The sequence below is a fragment of the Ischnura elegans genome, chromosome 5 (genome assembly GCF_921293095.1).
Source record: "Ischnura elegans chromosome 5, ioIscEleg1.1, whole genome shotgun sequence".
Lineage (NCBI taxonomy): Eukaryota > Metazoa > Arthropoda > Insecta > Odonata > Coenagrionidae > Ischnura > Ischnura elegans.
This window is the reverse complement of record NC_060250.1, coordinates 38,345,736-38,365,727: the sequence shown is the minus strand read 5'-3', so window position 1 is coordinate 38,365,727 and position 19,992 is coordinate 38,345,736. Positions and strand designations below refer to the sequence as shown.

The 19,992-nt window shown below is 34.9% G+C and overlaps 1 protein-coding gene across 3 annotated transcripts in view; it reads right to left on the bottom strand.

Moving 5' to 3' along the window:
- Positions 1 to 4,765: 4,765 nt before the first annotated feature.
- The window catches only part of LOC124158748 (FACT complex subunit spt16), a 48,882-nt gene continuing 33,655 nt past the window's right edge, over positions 4,766 to 19,992 (bottom strand). The window contains exons 18-25 of one of the 3 annotated variants that reach the window (XM_046534020.1): positions 19,703 to 19,892; positions 19,460 to 19,535; positions 19,280 to 19,377; positions 16,469 to 16,536; positions 16,278 to 16,352; positions 11,605 to 11,670; positions 9,290 to 9,439; positions 4,766 to 5,599 (exon numbers count right to left, since the gene is read on the bottom strand). In XM_046534020.1, coding sequence (XP_046389976.1) covers positions 5,593 to 5,599; positions 9,290 to 9,439; positions 11,605 to 11,670; positions 16,278 to 16,352; positions 16,469 to 16,536; positions 19,280 to 19,377; positions 19,460 to 19,535; positions 19,703 to 19,892 — 730 coding nt within the window. In that variant the 3' untranslated portion in view covers positions 4,766 to 5,592. The remainder of the gene's footprint in view (positions 5,600 to 9,289; positions 9,440 to 11,604; positions 11,671 to 16,277; positions 16,353 to 16,468; positions 16,537 to 19,279; positions 19,378 to 19,459; positions 19,536 to 19,702; positions 19,893 to 19,992) is intronic. The other 2 variants (XM_046534021.1, XM_046534022.1) reach the window with 2 other exon arrangements.

Here is a 19,992-nt window from a genome sequence, read left to right as displayed (position 1 = left end):
ATAATCCCTGGAAGTGCCGCTGGTAGGGAGGGACTCCAACCTTGAGCCTTAAATATTATCCAGCAAAATAGTACAATTTGTGTAATGGATTGTTGCGTATGTGATTAATATGTTAGTTTATATGAAAAGTAAGACTGCATCTGTACCTTACACTAGAATGTATTAATGACCTACAAAATGAAAACACCAAAATGAACGGAGGACAGGTAATTGATATGTGGAGCAATAACTGAGAAAATATACTGTAAAATTAGTATAAAAAAAAACCCAAAATATGTAAAAAAAAAAAAAACGTAATTTGCAATAATGATTTAAACAATTATTAATAAAGTATAAAAGACGAACTTATGGACCGCATGGAAACATTTTGGAATAAAATAGTGAGTTTTGAGATGGGAATGCACATTATTAACAAAAACTAAGTCTGATCATAATTCCTGTGGTTGCAAATAAGATATGAAAAAATTAAAAAATAAGATAAAAATACTATTTCAAGGGAATAAATAATGGTTAAATGCCGTAATGCTTAAAATGCCTCTGAGTTTATGTATTCATTTCCCCAATTTCGTTTACAAAGCTAAGGAAACAAATACACAAGTAAAAAAATACAGACCAATACTGTACATAATGTAATGCAGTGTTGCATACGCGATTAATATGTTATTTTCTATGAAAAGGAAGAAAATCTGCAATTAACCCCTAGACGTATAAATAACTCAGAAAATGAAATAAAATCGGAATGAATAGAGGATTGGTAATTGAGCTAGAGAAACAAATGAGAAAATATGCCGTAAAAGTAGGAAAAAGACCAAAAAAAAATCACCCAGGATAAACGTAATTTGCAATAATAAAAAATTTCCTCAAAAAAGAAATTAAAATATAACATAATTAACTGAAGCACTGCACTAAGATCATTTTTTTATAATGTAGTGAGTATGAAACGGGGATAAATATCTTTCATAAAAAAGTTATTCTAATCATAATTTTTGTGATAGCACATAAAATATGAATAAATTAAAAAGGAAGGTAAAAAAAAAACAAATTTAAAAAAATAATCCATTTGTAAAACATGATGGGATATTTACGATAAGAATAATGAAAAAGAGGTGACGGAAATTAAAAGAGAAGTCTCAACCTGCCAAATTGTTCCAAAAATAGCACTTAAATAAACAAAAAAACACTAAAAATGAAGGAAAACGTAGAACAAGAAATAGGCACTTCCGCAATTGTGTAAGGTCACTCCCGAACTGCGGGAGGGTGAAAAAGTAACGCTAGGCACGCTCGGAGCACCCTAGTGACCAGTGGAAAAACGAACAGTGGAACATACATTTATGTCTTCCGCCTGAGTGGAAAAGCCTTCATGGCATACATATATGTCATCCGCACTGAAAGTGTTAATAGAGATTCAACAAATTGGCTTTAAGACAAGCTAATTTAAATGGGGTCCGAACTCATCAATAATTCTTGTTGGTAAAATTAACTCTCGCGATAATAAATGCAGCGACCAACACTGCAGCGCCTATAGTCTCAAACAACCCTTTTCTCTTTCGTCTCGCACATTTCCATGCGACGACAGACGTAGTAAATGCCTTTCTTTATGTCGTTCTTAGGGTCAATAACCATTAAGCACCATTTTCTAATTTCAAGAGGTTAAGAATTTATGGAAGATTTCCTGTTCAGCAGTATGAAATTAAACCAGGTTGTTATTCAGGCACATTCTAACATTAGCTAATTCAAATAAACCTATGTAGTCAAACACACAGTAAGGGATACAGAAAAACTCAAGGGGGGGTGCAAAAAGATCTTGCTTGGTTTGTTACAATCACGCCCTTATTATTCCTACCCTCAATGACAGAGGATCCTGCTTAACAAATGAATGAACAATTAATTTAATGACATCCCCAAATAATGAAAAGTGGGAGGCATTTCATGCATAATTTTTCTATCACACTAATGCGATACTGAATGAGGAAGATTCTTCTTATTGTGATTCAGCTTTCCCTTCCAACTACAGACTCCTTTTCATTAATTGCTCTTTTGGGTCTGAGTGAACAAGCCCATTGTCATTCAGTCCGTGTCACACACCACATCATCCACCTGTACCCTCCATTGAAGTACATCTTTAGATAGGATTAATAGAAGAAAAAAATTCTACATTCAAAGTGATCCATAAAATTGTTAGAAAGGATAGACAACAGCGGAGATCTTAAGAAAAGTCTGTCGAATTGATGATGTTGCTTCCTTTAAAAAAAAACAAGGCACTAAGGTCTGCAAATATTTTAGCAGGGAACACATTTCACCAGCTCTACGTCTTTCACACAGGCTACCTTGACAAATGCTAGTAGTAGTAGTACGGCCAGGGGTGCAGCGAGGGGAGGGTTTGGGGTATAAAATCCCCTCCAGAACTCGGAGAAATTTAAAAATTTAATCCATTTTACTTAATTGGATAAATATTACTTATGGAATAGTGTAAGGATTAACAAAATGTCCCTCAGAAAGACGTAAAACTCACCATTTTGAACTATTTCTCTTAAAAAAATTCCTGGGGGAGGGCACCTGTACTTCCCGTATTCCATTCCTCCCCACCCCAGTGGCAGTGGCGGATACATATGGGGGAGCCCCCCCCCCTTGTGGGGCTGCCCACATTGCAGAACCACAATTATAACTTTTTTATATGATAAGATAGCATTTGTCTTGTATATGTATATAATCAGCATAAATAAAACTCACAAATTTGCATAATGCAGAGTAATAGCAGAAAAGAGGTGATATCAGCAGCATGAGCTCATGACATCAACTCATCAGCAAGAGGTTTAAGGACTACGATTTTTGCACGGCAAATAGCTCACAAAATAGGCCACCGGTCACAAAATGGAAAAATATGGTTCTCTTTACTTTTCAATCTTTCACAATCGCAAATAGGGTGGTTTCCAATTATTTTTTTATTGCTTTAATCGAAAGATTATTACTCCTGGAGCACGTATTTCACGCTTTTAGATTTTTAAATGACAACATCTATTTTTCGCGATTAAATGAAAAGTGAAAATTTTCAAGCGCGCGAAAACGCGACGCTTAAGTATGAATGCCGGGAAATATCTCCGTACGTCGTATTTCTGGTTCCCCCTCCCGCCCGGTGAGGTGACCTTGAGGCGAGGCTTAGCGCTGATACGTCGCAGGATGCTAGCGGATAGCTGAGTACCTTGCTGGATGGTAGCGCATGGCTTAAAAAAGGTTTATTAATACCTTATCAAACGAAGAAAACTTTCCGAACTTAGCCAGTTTTAATAGGTGATTATTAAGACATGTTTCCCTGAGCTCTGTGCCTCATGCATGCATTGGTAACCTCAGACAATGTATAACTCCTATCCTCTCGTGTAGAAACTAGGTCCCTGTGACGTCATGCGGAGTGGAATCGCATGGGCGCCAATCTGGCCTTTTTCAAATGAGGATAAAATTTGACCCTTGCCATTCGTCTAAACCGGTATTTCAAAAACCAAATAATTTGTGTATTATGAATACACTAATGATGGGTAACGAATTGCAATCAATGCCTTTCATTTTCTTTGAAGAAGGAAACTACCCTATTACAAAATAATGGTGAATGTGTCCATCGTATAGGTATCTCCTCAACGCTCCATTTAATTTAATAGGGAGCTGGAAAGTGAAAAGAAACAGAATTTTCCTGATCTCTCCTTTGCAGTCATCACAATCCATTCAATTTTAGAGTTTACAGAAAAGAGAGCAAGAACTAATGATAAATCTTCTCACAATATCACATTTCAAACTAAATGACAGCCTTTTGACTTGATGACTCACAAATTTTGCACCATTCCCCTTTCTAATATCAATAAAAGGAAGGAGCTACAGAAAATTTAAGTGATAGCAGTCACTATTAGATACATGGAAAATCTCATTGATACAACATAGGCTAACTTGGAAAATAAGGCTGGTTAAGAGAATTACAGTGGTCCAGAGGAGGACAATACTGTTTTTATGTGGAGGATACTGTTTTTCAGTAATACATATGTAGCTCTCCAGAAGTACTAAAACACCAACCTAGATCAGAAATATGAGCCACATTCTGCAACAGAAAGACACCCTGAAACATACTTTGTTTCAATACAGAGTCATTAAAAAAAAATAAAAAAAGTGGAATTTATGAACTCTTGCTACAAAAACTGCAATAGTGTTTATAATGGACAGGTCGACAGATCTTTCCACATCACAATAAAAGAGGGCAAGCACCAGGAAAAGAAAATATGCCTTCACATTTGAAAAACATCTAGTGATATACAACCACAAAAGTGATTTCATCCTCTCCATTCTTCACCTAAAAGAAGGGGAAGAGGTTGGCCATAGCTGAATCTGTACAAAAATTGTACCACAAGGAAAAACTGTACCCCATCTGCACACCCCTTCTCCATTTCACACCTGACTCCTACTTATCTTCTCAAGCTTGAACCCAACCCCATGGAACAGCCTTACACAACACTCCAGTGATGACTTAAGCACAACAGAAAAATACCTTCCTATTCCACCAGCACCTTGAGTACTTCTTTCCTCTCTAAAGTAATTGAAGGTCAGGTGACTAGTGAAAATGTACCTGATGATGCAACACTGAGGTGAAACTTCGGTCACGCATTAAGAATTACATGTGGAATAATAGTGTTCTTATTATTATCAGTATTTTTCAATACTAGCTAAACTAGCTAGATTGTTTTAATTAGTAGTATGTAAGTGCCGTTAAAGGAAAAATAAGTCACCATTGGCATTATTTATTTTTATTTTGAGTAGCTTGAAAAGTAAAGACATCAAAATACATAAATATTAATGAGACTGAAAAGTACCATACCCTAAGTTGGCTTCTTAAAATAGAAGTAAAATAGCAATGCTCCAAAACTAAAGTTTTTTTACAGTGTATTTCCATGTATACTTTGTTGGCTATTGACCAAGTATTTCGAATAGAAGGTTTTGACTTTCACAGTTCGTAATGATCATAATTATCAGCATATTAATCTAAATCAGTAACATCTGGAATGAAATTTGTTCCACAGAATTCTGACTCAATGTAAAAGAAAATCATAGGAGTAAACAATTTCTATGATACTCAGATCCATTACAAAAGATGAGATAAAATACTGTAATATTGCCAGAGGCAACTGATTTCCAATAAAAAGTGAAAATCTATCAATATTAACATGATTAAACTTGAGCCACCAACAACTTGATCATTTCAAGAGAAAATACATTGAAAAAATTAAATGCTCCATGGAAAACAAAAGGAAATGCAGGAGGCGTGGACGACGACGAACAGATTTAATCTACTATTTCATCAACACGAAAATAGACACATCATCATTCTGAGTGTGTACACATCTTAAAAAAACACACACAACCTTAGCAAGGTCCAAGTCATTCTAAAAAGAGACACATAGCAAGGGACATCCACTAATCTAGATATGGCTTTTCGTAGGGTACAAAGTTAACCCTGACCAATAAAACCTATCATTTTGTGGTGCAGGCTCCTGGTCCCGTAGCCATTGGCAGATGTTGTTACTTCCACTGCAGAAGAGTCAGCTACAGAGTATCAATCTATTTCCTGAAAAACAAAAAAATGTCAATATTGAACACCAAGACAGACACCATTCATAACTAGGGATATGCAAAAGTCGCAAATGCGAAAACGTGAATTTTTGACCATTGAGACCAATGGTCATTTGAAAGCACGGTGCCGTGCTGTTGACCACGGCCGGAGCAAAGCCGGCCGTCTGAAAGCGGCAGTGTGCCGTCTATGCCGAGAAATACACACAGAGCTACATTGAGGCAGCTTTCAGCCGAAACGACTTATCGCCGGCTGCCGTTCCCGGCACAGTGCCGTGAACGTCGGCCCGCGGAAATTCGCCGCGTCGGTGAGTGGCCAATACAATGAGAAAATTGCGGCTCAAATATATGCCTTGAAAAACGATTTCGTGGGAGAAGCATTAGCAGAAGGAAAAAATTATGAAAATCGCGGCTGAGTTGGTGAAAATTGCCCATGAATTGGAGAAAATTCATGATTTCCACAAAGTAACGCATTCGAGGAATTAAGACAACTTGTTCGTCAGGAGGATGTCTAAACCGCATTCACATGTCTACAAAGTAGCCAAAATGCCATGGGAATCTGATGGTTGACTTACTCAAATTACTGGAGGGTTCAAACAATCCCAATGCTCACATTCTATAAAGAGTTAACCCTTTCACTACTAATGACGAAAATATGTGGCAGGACGTTTCTTGACCCGGGAGACGAAAGGCGAAAATTTTCATCTGAGATTTTCCTACACAGGCGAACGAATGCCGAAAATACGTTTCCTTGCTCTCCTCCTTTTATGACATTCGTGGGTTCACAAAGACTTAGTTTCAGGACCCAACACAGTGGAACACAGGTTGTACTGCTGAAATCCGGGAGCAGGTAGCTGGACCCCTCGTATTATATTACCCCTCTTTGTGGCAAGGGACCGCAATCATACAATTGTTTATTCAGTTAGTTTGCAAAATAAATATATGCTTCATTCTCAAAAAATATAAACTAACAATTGAATTCTTTGTCTTTTGAGCAGCGGTTACAATATTTCAACAAAATTCTACCATAATTATCATCTTACATCTCGATTTCAGTATAAAATCAACATGGACTTTGTTAATGCATTAAATTCATTGATGCTGAGGGTAGAGCTTCATTCAAAATTATTAAATTCTCAGAATAAAACGAGGAATTCAATTGGAAGCATGCAATTTATGTGCAAGCAACAATCATCCATATAGCTAATTCATATAGACAAAGCATGAATTGACAGCGAACCAACGCCACTGGTAGGGTTATAAACCACAAAAGGAGGGAGACAACCTACCCTCGTAGCCCAAGATAATGCGAAATCCCCACTAGGAAGGATTAGAAAAGGTTGGTGTTGAGAGTGTATAATTATTCGCAAGACCTTTCTTAACAGATATCCTACATAAATGCTCCATTCAGAGGGGACCGAATAGTCTCATGGAGCGCAGTCCTGCATTCATGCTAAGGAGATAACTCCAACGTTTTGAAAGGGTTAAGGAAGTTAAAAATGAGCCTCGAGAATATTCACAAGAGTACTTTTTTTTATAAAACTACTTATTACATCTGCAAAACATGACAACCTCTAAAGTAGCTGCTGTATAGTCAATACCTATGCAGATGGCTGAAAATGCATCAACCAAACTTTGTTCTCTTATGGTAGAGGACCTAAGCAGAAAAATAGGAATTTGAAAAGATATGTTTTTGATCCCCAAGATGTTCCGACTACAGACATGACTTTAAGACAAAAAATTCATGGCCTGGAATCGATGGAGACAGAGAAGTTGATGTTGGGGTTGGGAGAATTACAGAAATTACTACAAAAGAAAAATTCCCGGGGTTCAGTGGATATAATTAAAGCAATCCAGGAGCCCCAATGTCTGAGACATCGTTTGCGTCTAAGTGCCTTTAAGCAATTTGGATCCCTTCTACAAACGTGTACTCAGAAAGATTTCTTTCCTGCTATAGCACTGTGTTAACAGATAAGAGAACAAACCTAAAAGATGACAACTTGATCACAATAGCAATATTTCATTTGAAATTACAGACATTTAAAAGTAATTTCTTTCTATCTAAGCTGGATATATGGATACGCAAAGGATAAAATATGTAAAATAGGTGAATTCAGTCAATATTCCATGAATATTATTGCCTAAATTATTCCCGGTCAATAATATCCTAAATTTATGGCAATGGGTGGGCCACTGGAAGGATGGCTCTCAATCAACATCAATTATTTTGCCGTAAAAATAACACCGATTTCAGGGCAAAATAACATCGCTTTTGTAAAAATAAAACACCACTTTTGGCTATAAAATAACCCCACCTTTTGCATGTCCCTATACATAACTAAAAATTATCATTATTATTGAAGAAATGCAACATCATTGTCCTCTCCTTAAAATATCTCACCAGTATATGTACTCCCTACCAAAAATGTGCATATCACACAATTTATGTCCAAATCATCATTATTGACAGATAGATTTTTTTAGGAGAATTGTAGCTTAACTTGATGGATATGTAGATAGTTAAGTAATACATAATAAGGCCTTAGGTGCAGACACAAAAAGGCAGAGGATTATTCACGGAAAATGGAGAAAATCAGCTCCAGAAAAAGAGGCTGCAGCATTTCACCAGCACTACTCAGTATCTGAGCAGGAAAATATTTTTGGAATAAAAATGAACATGAAGAAAAGCTGAACAGTAAAGCCAGTAAGAGTGAAAGAGTCTTAAATCAAATTTAAGGGAGTCCCTCATTTATGCCTGAGATGACAGCTGATGCGGGATTTAAAACAGCATGGAAACAGTCTCCGGTGATCAGGCAAATGAAATATGACTTCATTAATTGATAACTTGAATGTTTTCCATATGGATCCTTTTCTTGAAATGACTGACTTCACTTTACATGAGATAGAGCTTTTTTCATTTCCACTAATCTGGCCAGCCTCAGTGACGCTGGGGTAATGTCCCCGACAGCTAACGTTAAGGTCGCGGGTTCGAATCTCACCTAGGTGGATTTATCACCATCCAGGGCATGGATGTATGTGATTGTTTAACAAGTAAATTGTAAAAAAAGACTAAATAGTCCTAAATTCGCTTGAAATAAAGACGACATTATTATTACCATTAATCCCTTAATGCAATCAACAATTGAATAACCGGTAATTTTTATAGCTCCTAAAGGAAGTAAACTCATCTATAATGATGAAATGCCATATAGTAGAAAGTCCCTAACTTTGGGACTGCTTATTATTTAGATACCTTGGAAGCATAATTATGTGAAATAGATTTTGTAAAGAAAATAATAAAAAATGTAATGCTTCAAGAAAAGATAGCCTTTAGTGAGGAGGGTGAAAACACCCTGAAGCAGAACGGGGAAAGCGATTATTAAGTGCGAAAAAAGCGGCAACAACTATAACTATTCCAGATTAGTGTTGCTTACAAGTTATTGCTGGACTTGATATAGTTACTGCTGCTTGCGCTGCACCTTTTTTCGCACTTAAAAAAAAATCTCTTACCCCGTTCTACCCTGGGTTCCCCTATATAATTTTTTTGGCTGAATTACGCTGACTTTCCGTGACACCAAATCTAATCTTTGTAAATATATTATAAAAGTAAGAGGAAACTCTGAAGGCAAAAGTAATACATACAAAATTCAAATACGTAAATCGATTACATAGAAGACATTTTACTTACTTGCTCCTCTTCTTGTCTCTGTTCTCACTACTGCTCTCCCGTGGGCGCTTCTTATCCTTGTCTTTGTCTCTGCGGTCATCTTTAGATGAGCTCTTACTACTACTACTATGTCTATCCTTGTGCCTGTCCTTATCCTTACTCTTCGCAGGACTATAATACAAACAAATAAGATAAGGCAATTAGTGGCCAACTAATCCACCTAATATCATAGACTACACTAGTACAGAAATAATATCAAATTAAAACAGAAGAAACAATGCGATACAAAAATTACAGCTTTCAGAGACAATAAAAACTCAACCCATGAGATACATTTTTATGGAAATATAATGATGAATGAGCATAAGAGCCAGACAACTGATATGGTGTCCATAGCTGTGCTAAGGATCAAGATAGCACCACTACACTGCAAGGCTGAAAGGTTCAATGAAGAACTAACTTCTACAAAAATCACTAGAATATGTATATGAAAATTAAGTAAAAAACACCTACTCAAAATTCTTAGGTAGTAAGAACTCACAAGGACAGCTAAGACAAACTCAAGAAAAATGTGTAAGTGCTTAATGTTTGATGCTACAAGATCAGCATACCTATTTACATACATATTTTAAGTAAGGAAGTATAACAAGTTGAATAGCTGAAGAAATTGTAATGTGTATCCATAAGAGACAGGTGACTAAACTCAATGTCATAGAAATTAAAAATGTATGGGGATATTCATAGATGCTGAATAGCCTGAAAACTCATACTACAACATCAACCAAAAATCCTGAGCCAGAATGAATTGGTTCTTGGTCGAATTGATTGGCTCAGGCTGAAGAAGAAGTCTCCACTTCGAAAGCTTCAAATTTTATTTTCCCGTATGAGTGTTTCTTTTTGTGTGTCCATGTTTATTGATAGTGACATGAACCATTGGGAACCATAAGGAAAAATAAACACTTAAAAATATCCCTGAAAATGAAATGGCAAAAGGGAAATTTATCTGTATTGCCAAAAACAAAATAGAATCAATTTTTTTAGATAGTCAGAAATCTATCAGACTTTGGATCTCCTAAGAACCACAACAAGAAAGGTAGACTCATTCAGTCTTAAATATATAGATACCAAATTTCACAGAAAAACAAGACTAATCTCTGCTACCGACAATAATTTACAGAACCACTTTAAAGCTATTCTAAAGAATAACTATTTATGGAAAATAATGTACAATTACTATGATAAGTTATCATATGAACTAAAATAACTTCAAAGCACTATTCTAACAAGTGAAATATCGTGCATATTTGATTCCTTCACAAAATTAAAAATTGAATCCCACAAAAAATTTATTGAAATAAGTGAGGGAACAACCTGGGAATAAAGCAACACTCAATATGGCTAGTCTTTTATTACTAATTGTTCACTAAGATATGTCTACACAAGAATACATGTTATAGTATAACCATGATGCTATGAAACTACAACACATTACATCTAGGTCTTGAAAACATCAATACATATAAGCAAATATCCAATTGATTTCCAAATACATATTATATTATGTATTTTAAAGTAACTAAACCAAGCTGTTTTCTTTACATGGGGCCAAAGTTATTTCATTTACTGCCCGCTAGAATTAAAAAAAATTAATCCTCAAATGTAATGTTAAGACTTGCCAAAGACTGGCTTTTCTCGAAAGAAATATTGAAAATATATTTTGATGCTATTAATTTAAAACACTCATGTATCATTTACTGCATTATTATTTTTTTACTGGCATACATTTTGTTACTTGATGGTGGCTTAATTCTGGTCCTATGACCTTGGAGACCACCTAAAGCTCCTTCTCTTGTTATTTTTGTATTCAGGTGTAAAAACAAAATGTAGAAGTAAATAAATTATTATTATATTTAAGCTCTTTCAGGAATGCTTAAAGGCTACTTATTACAGTTTCCACAGGCTAAATTTCACAAGTACAGAAACATTACTACAAAACCCAGAAGAAACTATCTACATACATGCATAAACATAACTTAGAAATGTAGCAGAACTGAAATTAAAAATTATTGACTAGGAGCAAATTTGGCCGAAGGATTCAATTCTGCGAATAGGAGGAATAAAGCCTTAAAAGTATATAACTATACAAAAGACCTACAACAAATAGAAAAATAAATTTAGCAGCCCTACTAAAGAGATAGAAAGCAGTAAAAACAAAACTTGATCGAATATGATATACAACTACATACTAACAGAAAATTGACAACAGAAAAATAGCTTTCAATTCATTCAGATTTGAGGATATAACACCAATTGCTACATGGACTATCTGTGCAAACCTGTGCTTTGAGGAGCTCTTGCTACTGCTTCCACCCTTAGAATCCCTGGAACTTTTGGCCTTGCTGCTAGAAAGCAGTAAAAACAAAACTTGATCGAATATGATATACAAGAATCCGTGTCCAAGAATCGGCAAACAAAAGATAAAATAATGATAGTCAAGCGACCTTTTCTTTTCCATAAATGCATACCTCCCAGATTCAAACTACCATATTAGCACGAATCTAAAATGACCTGGAACTTCACTAGGGACAACATAATTTTGAAACATAATTACAGTTCATTACCGTACATCATCTTATATAATTTTGCCCATTATCTCCAAAAGATAAGTAATTGGGTCGCCTATATCACGGCCTCTTTTAAAAATTTATAAGAACTGGAATGCCTATAATGGAGTGCAAGCACTTGAGTGACTAATTACACAACCTGATCATCACCATTAAAGTATAAATTACGGCATGGTAGACATAGGTATTTGCTGTTCTGACATTCTGGAAGATTAATTAAGATGTTGCAATTGCTTTTCGGAAACCGAAGACTAGATTGCGAAAGAATACCCACCAGAATTCAAAGTGCAGGCTTTGCAATACTTGATACAGGTTTCGGTTAAATATGAATTTCTGCTCGTTAAGTAATATTGAAACTTTTGGATCTACTGCATCACAACCAAATTGTGAAATTAATACCTATGGTTGTGTTTGAAGCCTCATTTCCTTATTATACCTAACCTTAATCCCTACCAACTGTTGTTATATTTCCCGGTGATGACATTAGAAATTTAATAAGTCTTAGTTTGCAGTTTACTTTTGCTATTACTCAGAAACTTAAGTCACCATCCTACTGAAGCAAGAGTATTTATGAGTGCAAAAGGCTCAAATTTCATGTATCGCTTTGATCACTTAGTGGATCAGTTGCTGTCTAACTTTATGATTCTCAACTCCTTCCAAGATATCAGCTTTTTCACATGTCCAAATTTGTTTAGCAGAATCTCACGTAGAAGTAGACATTAAAATACAGTAAAACTCATACAAATTGAAAACCATTATAAAAAATCTTATTGTTTAAGCAAGTTTCTTGCCTCAAGAACACCGCGAGAATAAGACCACTTGCACTCATCTGAAATTTTTCGTCCCCAAGAAAAGTTACAACAGGCCAACATCTAACTCATGGTGAATTGAAGTTACGAAATTGAATTGAATTATATTAATGAAAATTTGATTTAGCCACAAGAGAGACTGCAGTGACAATTAAAAAATGGTTGCTTTTCTAATCTAAAACCAAGGAATCTCAAGTGAATTTGAGGACTTTATGGAAGTGCATGGTGTACTGATTGGTGCCAGCCAAACTTTTCCTGAGGCCAAAAATTTTTTTTTGTTTTAAAACATAAGCAAAACAATGCATTTGCAATGGTACATGCTAATCTCAACGTTGATTTATGCAGCAAAGCTTCAGGCAGCCAACTCAGATATCCATAGTATCGATTAAACAACCCACAGTGAAAGCAGGGATTTTGCATCTGATTTTAAGACCTATTTTGCGGCAGGAGTTGGGAGGGAAAAATAACTCCATCTTAGATTCGTGGAAATACAGTATGTATGCTTCAAATTTTCATACCTATGAAAAACTTTTAGGGGCTAATACCTCAATAAAGGGTATATATTTTTTTCATCATCAAATTCGTCTCAATGGAAAAGCAATCACCATTAAAAATAACAGAGCGTGGATATTTTTGTAGGATTGGAGAGATTTTGGAGCCATGAAGATTGTCTATTACGTCGAAAATTTTCTTTTTTAGAACATATTATTTTTGGGTTGCATGCTGCCATAATAGTTGCTGAAGTTACTCTCTTTTCTTACATGTCTTTAAATACCTAAAACATTTGTGGAACAACTTTCACAGAAGAAAGACTTTGACACACAATGAAGCAATTGTACCTTTCCCTAAAATGACTCTGGTTCTACACCAGCACCCTTATACATATTTACAAAGTAAATATTTTTCAATATTCCATTCAAACACCATTGAATAGCTTACATGTTTTTTTTCTCAACGTTCTATCAATATCAGCTACATTCAGGTGTGAGGATAAAAGGACTTAAAGGATAAAAAACATACATTCATCACCTTCATATGAGTGTGATGAAGTTCAAGATAACATTTTTGAGTTCTGAGGTTCCAATCCACAGCAAGTTATGTCAAGCTCACAAACCAAACAAAAATTTATGAACGGTTCGTAATGGTTTGTAAGGGTGTTGAAAATGAATTTCACAGAAAATCGTGATTACTTTCTACAAGGCCTATTCTTTACCAATTCCAACCAGACAATGCACAATGTGATATTCCGTAGCTCTACAACAAAGTCACTGACATAACTTTGAGGATACACCTTGTACATTTGACAACTAAGACTGATGACACAAATAACTTGATATAACAATGAAAAAGCAATCAATAATTAAATAAATGATTTCTAGACACCTTCCATAAATAGTATTTATACTGCTCTCGTAATGCACACACAGAATTTTGTCTGCTTCATGACAAGTCTCCATTCTAACTGATCCTAGCATTCATCCCATCAATGGCAAAGAGCAAAATTTGGTTTCACATAGGCCTATATGGTTCACACCTACATTTGTTTCCAAAGCCAGGGTATATGTAGTGTCTATGTGGCACATTGCATTTATAAGCAAAAAGTGTATACGTAAGTACAAACATATAGGAATAAGTCATCCATGTGTTTGACTAAATTTATATAACTTCTATATAGATATATCTAAAAACTAATATGATATATCTTCCTTATGTAAAAACTATTTTGTATGCTGATGACACCGGTTTATTAATACAGGCCCAAAACTACCTTTCTTTACAAGAAAAAATAACCAGAACGACTAATAGTCTTCAAGAATGGCTACAAGAGAATATGCTCTCTGTTAACCTTAAGAAGTCAGTTTGTATTAATTTTAATTGTCATTTCAACCAAATGTAAAAATAATGAACTCAGATCTTTCTTTTGTAAATAATGTAAGTTTTCTTGGTGTAGTTGTTGACAAATCCATGAAATGGAGTCCACATATTGAAGGGCTAAAATCAAAGTTATCCCGTGTTGTATTCCAAATTAGATACCTGAGGGCCAGTACCTCTTTAAATATTCTAAAATGCTTGTATTTTGCTAATTTTCAGTCTCTTATTTCCTACGGAATTATTTTCTGGGGGAATAGTAACCACAGCTCTGAGATCTTTACGATTCAGAAAAAAATTTTGCAAACCATGTTACGATTACCTTACAGAGAATCATGCAGAATTCACTTTAAAAATCAAAAAATATTGACTTTATCCTCTTTATACATCCTTAACATACTGGTATTTATAAAAAGAAACATAAATTGTTTTGTTAAAAACAACGAGTACCATAGCTATAAAACTAGATCTAGTGATAAACTACATGTCTTAACTAGAAATACAAAACTATGCAGTGATGGTCCGTACCATAATGGAAAAAAATTGTACAACATTCTACCCCAGAGTATCAGGAATATTACATCCCTTGGGCAATTTAAAAGGAAAGTAAAAACCTTATTACTCAGTGAAGTTTTTTATACTGTTGATGAATTCTCTTTTTTTCTAAATACCCAAAAGGAATTGTAATTTGTAAAATGTTGTAAAATTGTAAATTAGTAAAAACTTGCAAATATTATCATTCACAAAGTCTACTTATAAATTGTATACTATTGTAATTGCAATTTTGCATGTTTGTATTTGCCAACGTGAACATTTCAAATCCTACGGAATATGAACATTGAATCTCTGTATTTTAGGAGTAGATATAATATGACAAAGCCTATGTCTACATCATGTAAGACCTAGCAGATGAATAAAATTTCTATTCTATTCTAATAGTGTAATAGTGTGTGAAAAATCCACCGAGAAAAATTCATTTGCCTTGACTGGGATTAGAAGCCGGATACTCCAATTTCTGGTTGAGCGCTTTAGCCAGTTAAGCTACTGAGGCGTCAAATTTCTAGAGGGGAGAGTGATGCCTCGGTAGCTTAACTGGCTAAAGCGCTCGATCGGAAATCTGGGTCTGAATCCTGGTCAAGGCAAATGATTTTTTCTCAGTGGATATTTTGCACAATTTGTGTATTGAGGGTGGGTCTGAAAAGTTATCACCATGGCTAGTCCCGGTCAGGGGCGCCGACTTATAAAAAATATTGGGGGGGCCCATATCGGAGGTCTTGCCCCGGGAAGAGGTTAAATTCCAAGTGTGTCGCAGCACCGAAACTATCATGATTCACACCACTTGATTCAGTTAACCTGCTTTACCTAATGATTATTTTTTTAAACACATTGCTGAATTTATTTTAAAAGGTAACTATCGTCAAACATGGGAAATAAAAATTAACAATATATTTTGTGATTTCACAAAGCATAATATAACTTAATTATTTTCTTGAATTATTGAGGGCGCTCCGCCCCCCCAAACGAATTTGAGGGGGCTTGGGCCCCCTCAGGCCCCATGGAGTCGGCGCCACTGGTCCCGGTATACTTACATTAGTGTAATAGTGTGTTGTAACAGCCATAAATACTACAAAGCAAACTTTTGCTGCTCCAGGCAGGCTGGAAAATAAATATTATGAATCCTAACATACCTATGATTCAATAACTTACCTGCTGTGCTTATCACTTGAATGCTTGTGATCACTCTTGTGGCTTGAACTATGCTTCTTGTGGCTGGAGGAGTGCCTAGAAGATTGAAGAAGACATTCAATTGAATCATGAAGAAACTCAAGTTCAAAATAATTTTAAAAGTGGAACATATTTTATTGTAGTCAAAGATACATATTCATGCCTATACTCACTTGTCATGGCTTGATGATTTTCTTTTGTCAAAGCCAGGTTTCTTCTTCCTATTATCCAGGGTGTCATCCTAAACAAAACAAAGGAAGACATGAATTAATTCATTAAAATTTCACCATTAGTTTTCATACTATGACACTCATACTCTACCCTCTACATGTAAACATAATATTTATGGGACAAATGAAAGTTTCCACATGTTTTTTCAAAGTTTTTTGGCATGTAAACAACTACGCAAGATGCATCAACCACTAATTGCATTTACTCACTAGATAGATATTTAGATAAATAAATATCGAATTAAGGGCAAAGGAAAAACCCAGGAAATTGATGTGTGTGTGTCCATTAAAAAAAATAAATAAAAAAAGTGGTGATAAGAAGTAAAATAAAATACAAGGGAAAACTTGGTAAAGATATAAAATTGACAACAATGAACAGCCAACGCAATTATGTAGTTGTTTGAGGCTAGAGTTTAGTTGAATTCCTTCTCCATTAAGGAGGAACCATCATTTCAAACATGCCCGAAAACCTCCCCTTATTTTGACATATGTTGTTGCTCATTATTTTTTCTATCGAATAGTGAAAAAATATTACTATGTCACCGGCCATTTAAGAAAGATTTATGGATTTGAAAATGACGGATTTCCACCTTGAAATACATTGTCTTTATGGGAGAATGATGACCTTCCCTTGTAAAACATTTTTTATCTCAAATTTGGCCCGAAATATATCGTTGAAAAATTAGCACAGCATAGAATAGACATCGATGCTTAATATATCTATTTTTTTAGAAGGGGTTACCGATATGTTAGCACCAGTATTTAGGTTTAAAGAACATACTTCCGGTTTTCTGCAGAGCGAGCAGCCATTATGCGGCGGAGGTAGTGGCAACGTTGCAAATATACGGAGGTTAAATATGAAGAGCGATATTGCACCTGTCGACCGCTGCATAATTCCAGTGAATTGGATTTTTCGGAGTCATTTTTATACGTATTCATTAAACGAATATTCAGTTCATCTCGAAACGTGCTATACACCGAAGTATGAAATTTATCAGTGCTGGTTGTTAAAGTAATTCCTATATGCAACTACATTTTATTAAACATGCGAATAATCATGACCGGAATTCAATACATCCCTTGAAATTGTCGGCGTATCGCTGCAAAAGCGAAAATGATAGAATATAATGAGACTTGAGATAGTTTATCTGTTCTTCTGAATACTACTTCAAATTTTTTTACGTTTATTTCGAAAAATATGCATCGTTTTCAGCTTGTAGAAAATACTTATTTAAAAATAAGTTCTAAGCGTAAAGTAGAAAATCTAGCGCATTATGTATTTAATGATCAGTTTAATTGATATTAAATGTCTAGAATATGGTGTACAGGTAAATTAATGTACCACGAGACAAGCATATTGTTGTTGGGCACCGACTATGTAGTATTTGTAAATACAACTTCGCGAACGTACTAATTAATCGAATATTCACCCATGTAATTCTTCGAAAGTATAAAATAAAATAGACAGGAGTACTTCCTTTTTCACTGACCAAACAATTTACTTTGATACGTTTTCCAAAGGTCCAATTAGCATAATTTGAAAAAAACAACAGTAAATACATTTACCTATTCATGAAGTCATTGCAGGAGGATAAAAATTAGGATGCATTCCTGAACAATCGATGGCAGCTGACATAAGTGAGTCCGTAGAAGTTGCAATGCCAGCCTTCCAAATTTACTGAAACTTCGGCACTAGGAACAAGTATTATTTAATTATCCTGATACTAATGATTCGATTAACATTTGGGTTATAACTGACACATTAGTTTCTAATTTTCACTAATCAACTCCTTATTAATAGTATGGATGAGGCTATTGAATGGAAAATCTACAAAGAAATAAACATTAAAGAGCTTTGTGTCAGTCATTCGACAGGGACTTTAATCTTCATAAATCAAGACATAAACATTGATTATTTAAACATTGATGGACACTTTATGTAGGGAAATATTGCAAAAATTTCTTAATAAATTAAAAATGCACGTAAATGATTCGGTATCCTTCAACAGATGCACTCGTTGAAATCGCTTCGATGGAATTGATGGATTCACTTTCGGCCACATTTCGTTTCCTCAAATAATCCAAGCTCTTACCTTTACCTTCAGACACAAATATGCCTTTAAATCGGCATAATGACATGTATTGTACAGCTATTTTGATTGATTTAGCATTACTTTTAATTTTTATGAATGACTAATTGAGCAATTTTAACTCGTTGTTATCGAGTTTATCTAACTAATGAAAGCAGTATTTTGAAGCGCAGGTTCCTCCTTAAGTCAACAAAATTAGCATTTCAGTTTCCCTTCCAACAGATCAATTAATTTTTAGCCCAGCTCCCAGCTACAGAGGAACTATCTCCATAGGGATAGTGAAATTTCATGACGTAGGAATTCCATGAATTTCTTCTAAGATTAAAAAGGGACTTATTTCATTTCTTATTGCCACATTAAATTCTTTTTTAAATCATAAAAAAACATAGACATCATTCTCCCAAGATAGTTATCTTATTATGTTTCAGCAAATATAAATGGCTTAAATTCATAGATGGGATAATCCCACTCAATTTCCATTCATTCAACAGAAATTCAAAGTAGAAATACTCAATGTATAATATGTAAACAGTCAATATTATAGTAAGCACCACAGACACTCATGCCTTTTCCATTGAAATGTGATCAAACTGGTCCAAATAGGTATGCTTATTAATATTATGCTACAGGGGATAAAAATATTTTTTTTTAATCTACCACCAACCTGGAAGTCCTGTCGTTCCTTGTCGGCAGCCGCAGCTTCTCGTTCTAAGTCAGACCAGTCTTTACCTGACTCTTCAGAACTATTAAGTTCATCTTCACCTACAGAGAAACAAAAACATTGATAAAAAAAATGAACAACAAACCAAACAATTGTCCTGGGAAAGATCAAGAGGTCACGTACCATCACTACCGTCACTTTCAGAATATTCAGAGTAGTCTGAATCACTATCTGATTCTTCAGTGTCCAAATCTTCAGGCTGAATGAAAAAAATATTAGATCATTACATGAGCTTAGATATTTATCACTTAATTATGCCATGCGAGATACATAAATAATAGTGCTTCGGGCTCATCGCCAATCATTTTAACTTTTCCTTTCACTCGAATATATGTAAACAATTTTTTAAGCAAAATAAGGACATACCTCATATGCATCATCGCCCTCTGACTCTTCATCTGAATCCCCTCCCTCTGCATGCTCATCATCACTCTCTGGATCAAGGAAGGACCAGCCTCCATTTTCAAAGAAGCCTTCAGCATCTTCTGTGATTGTCTTCATGATCTTGGTCCAGTTTAGAGACTGAATACCTTCGGTGTAACGGATGTCACAGGAGCTTAAATGAAAAAAAATCATAATAAAGTACAAATTATGGTAACTAAATCCAGACATTATTTAGAGCCCTAACTTTAGGTCACGAAAGAAAACCTTGTTAT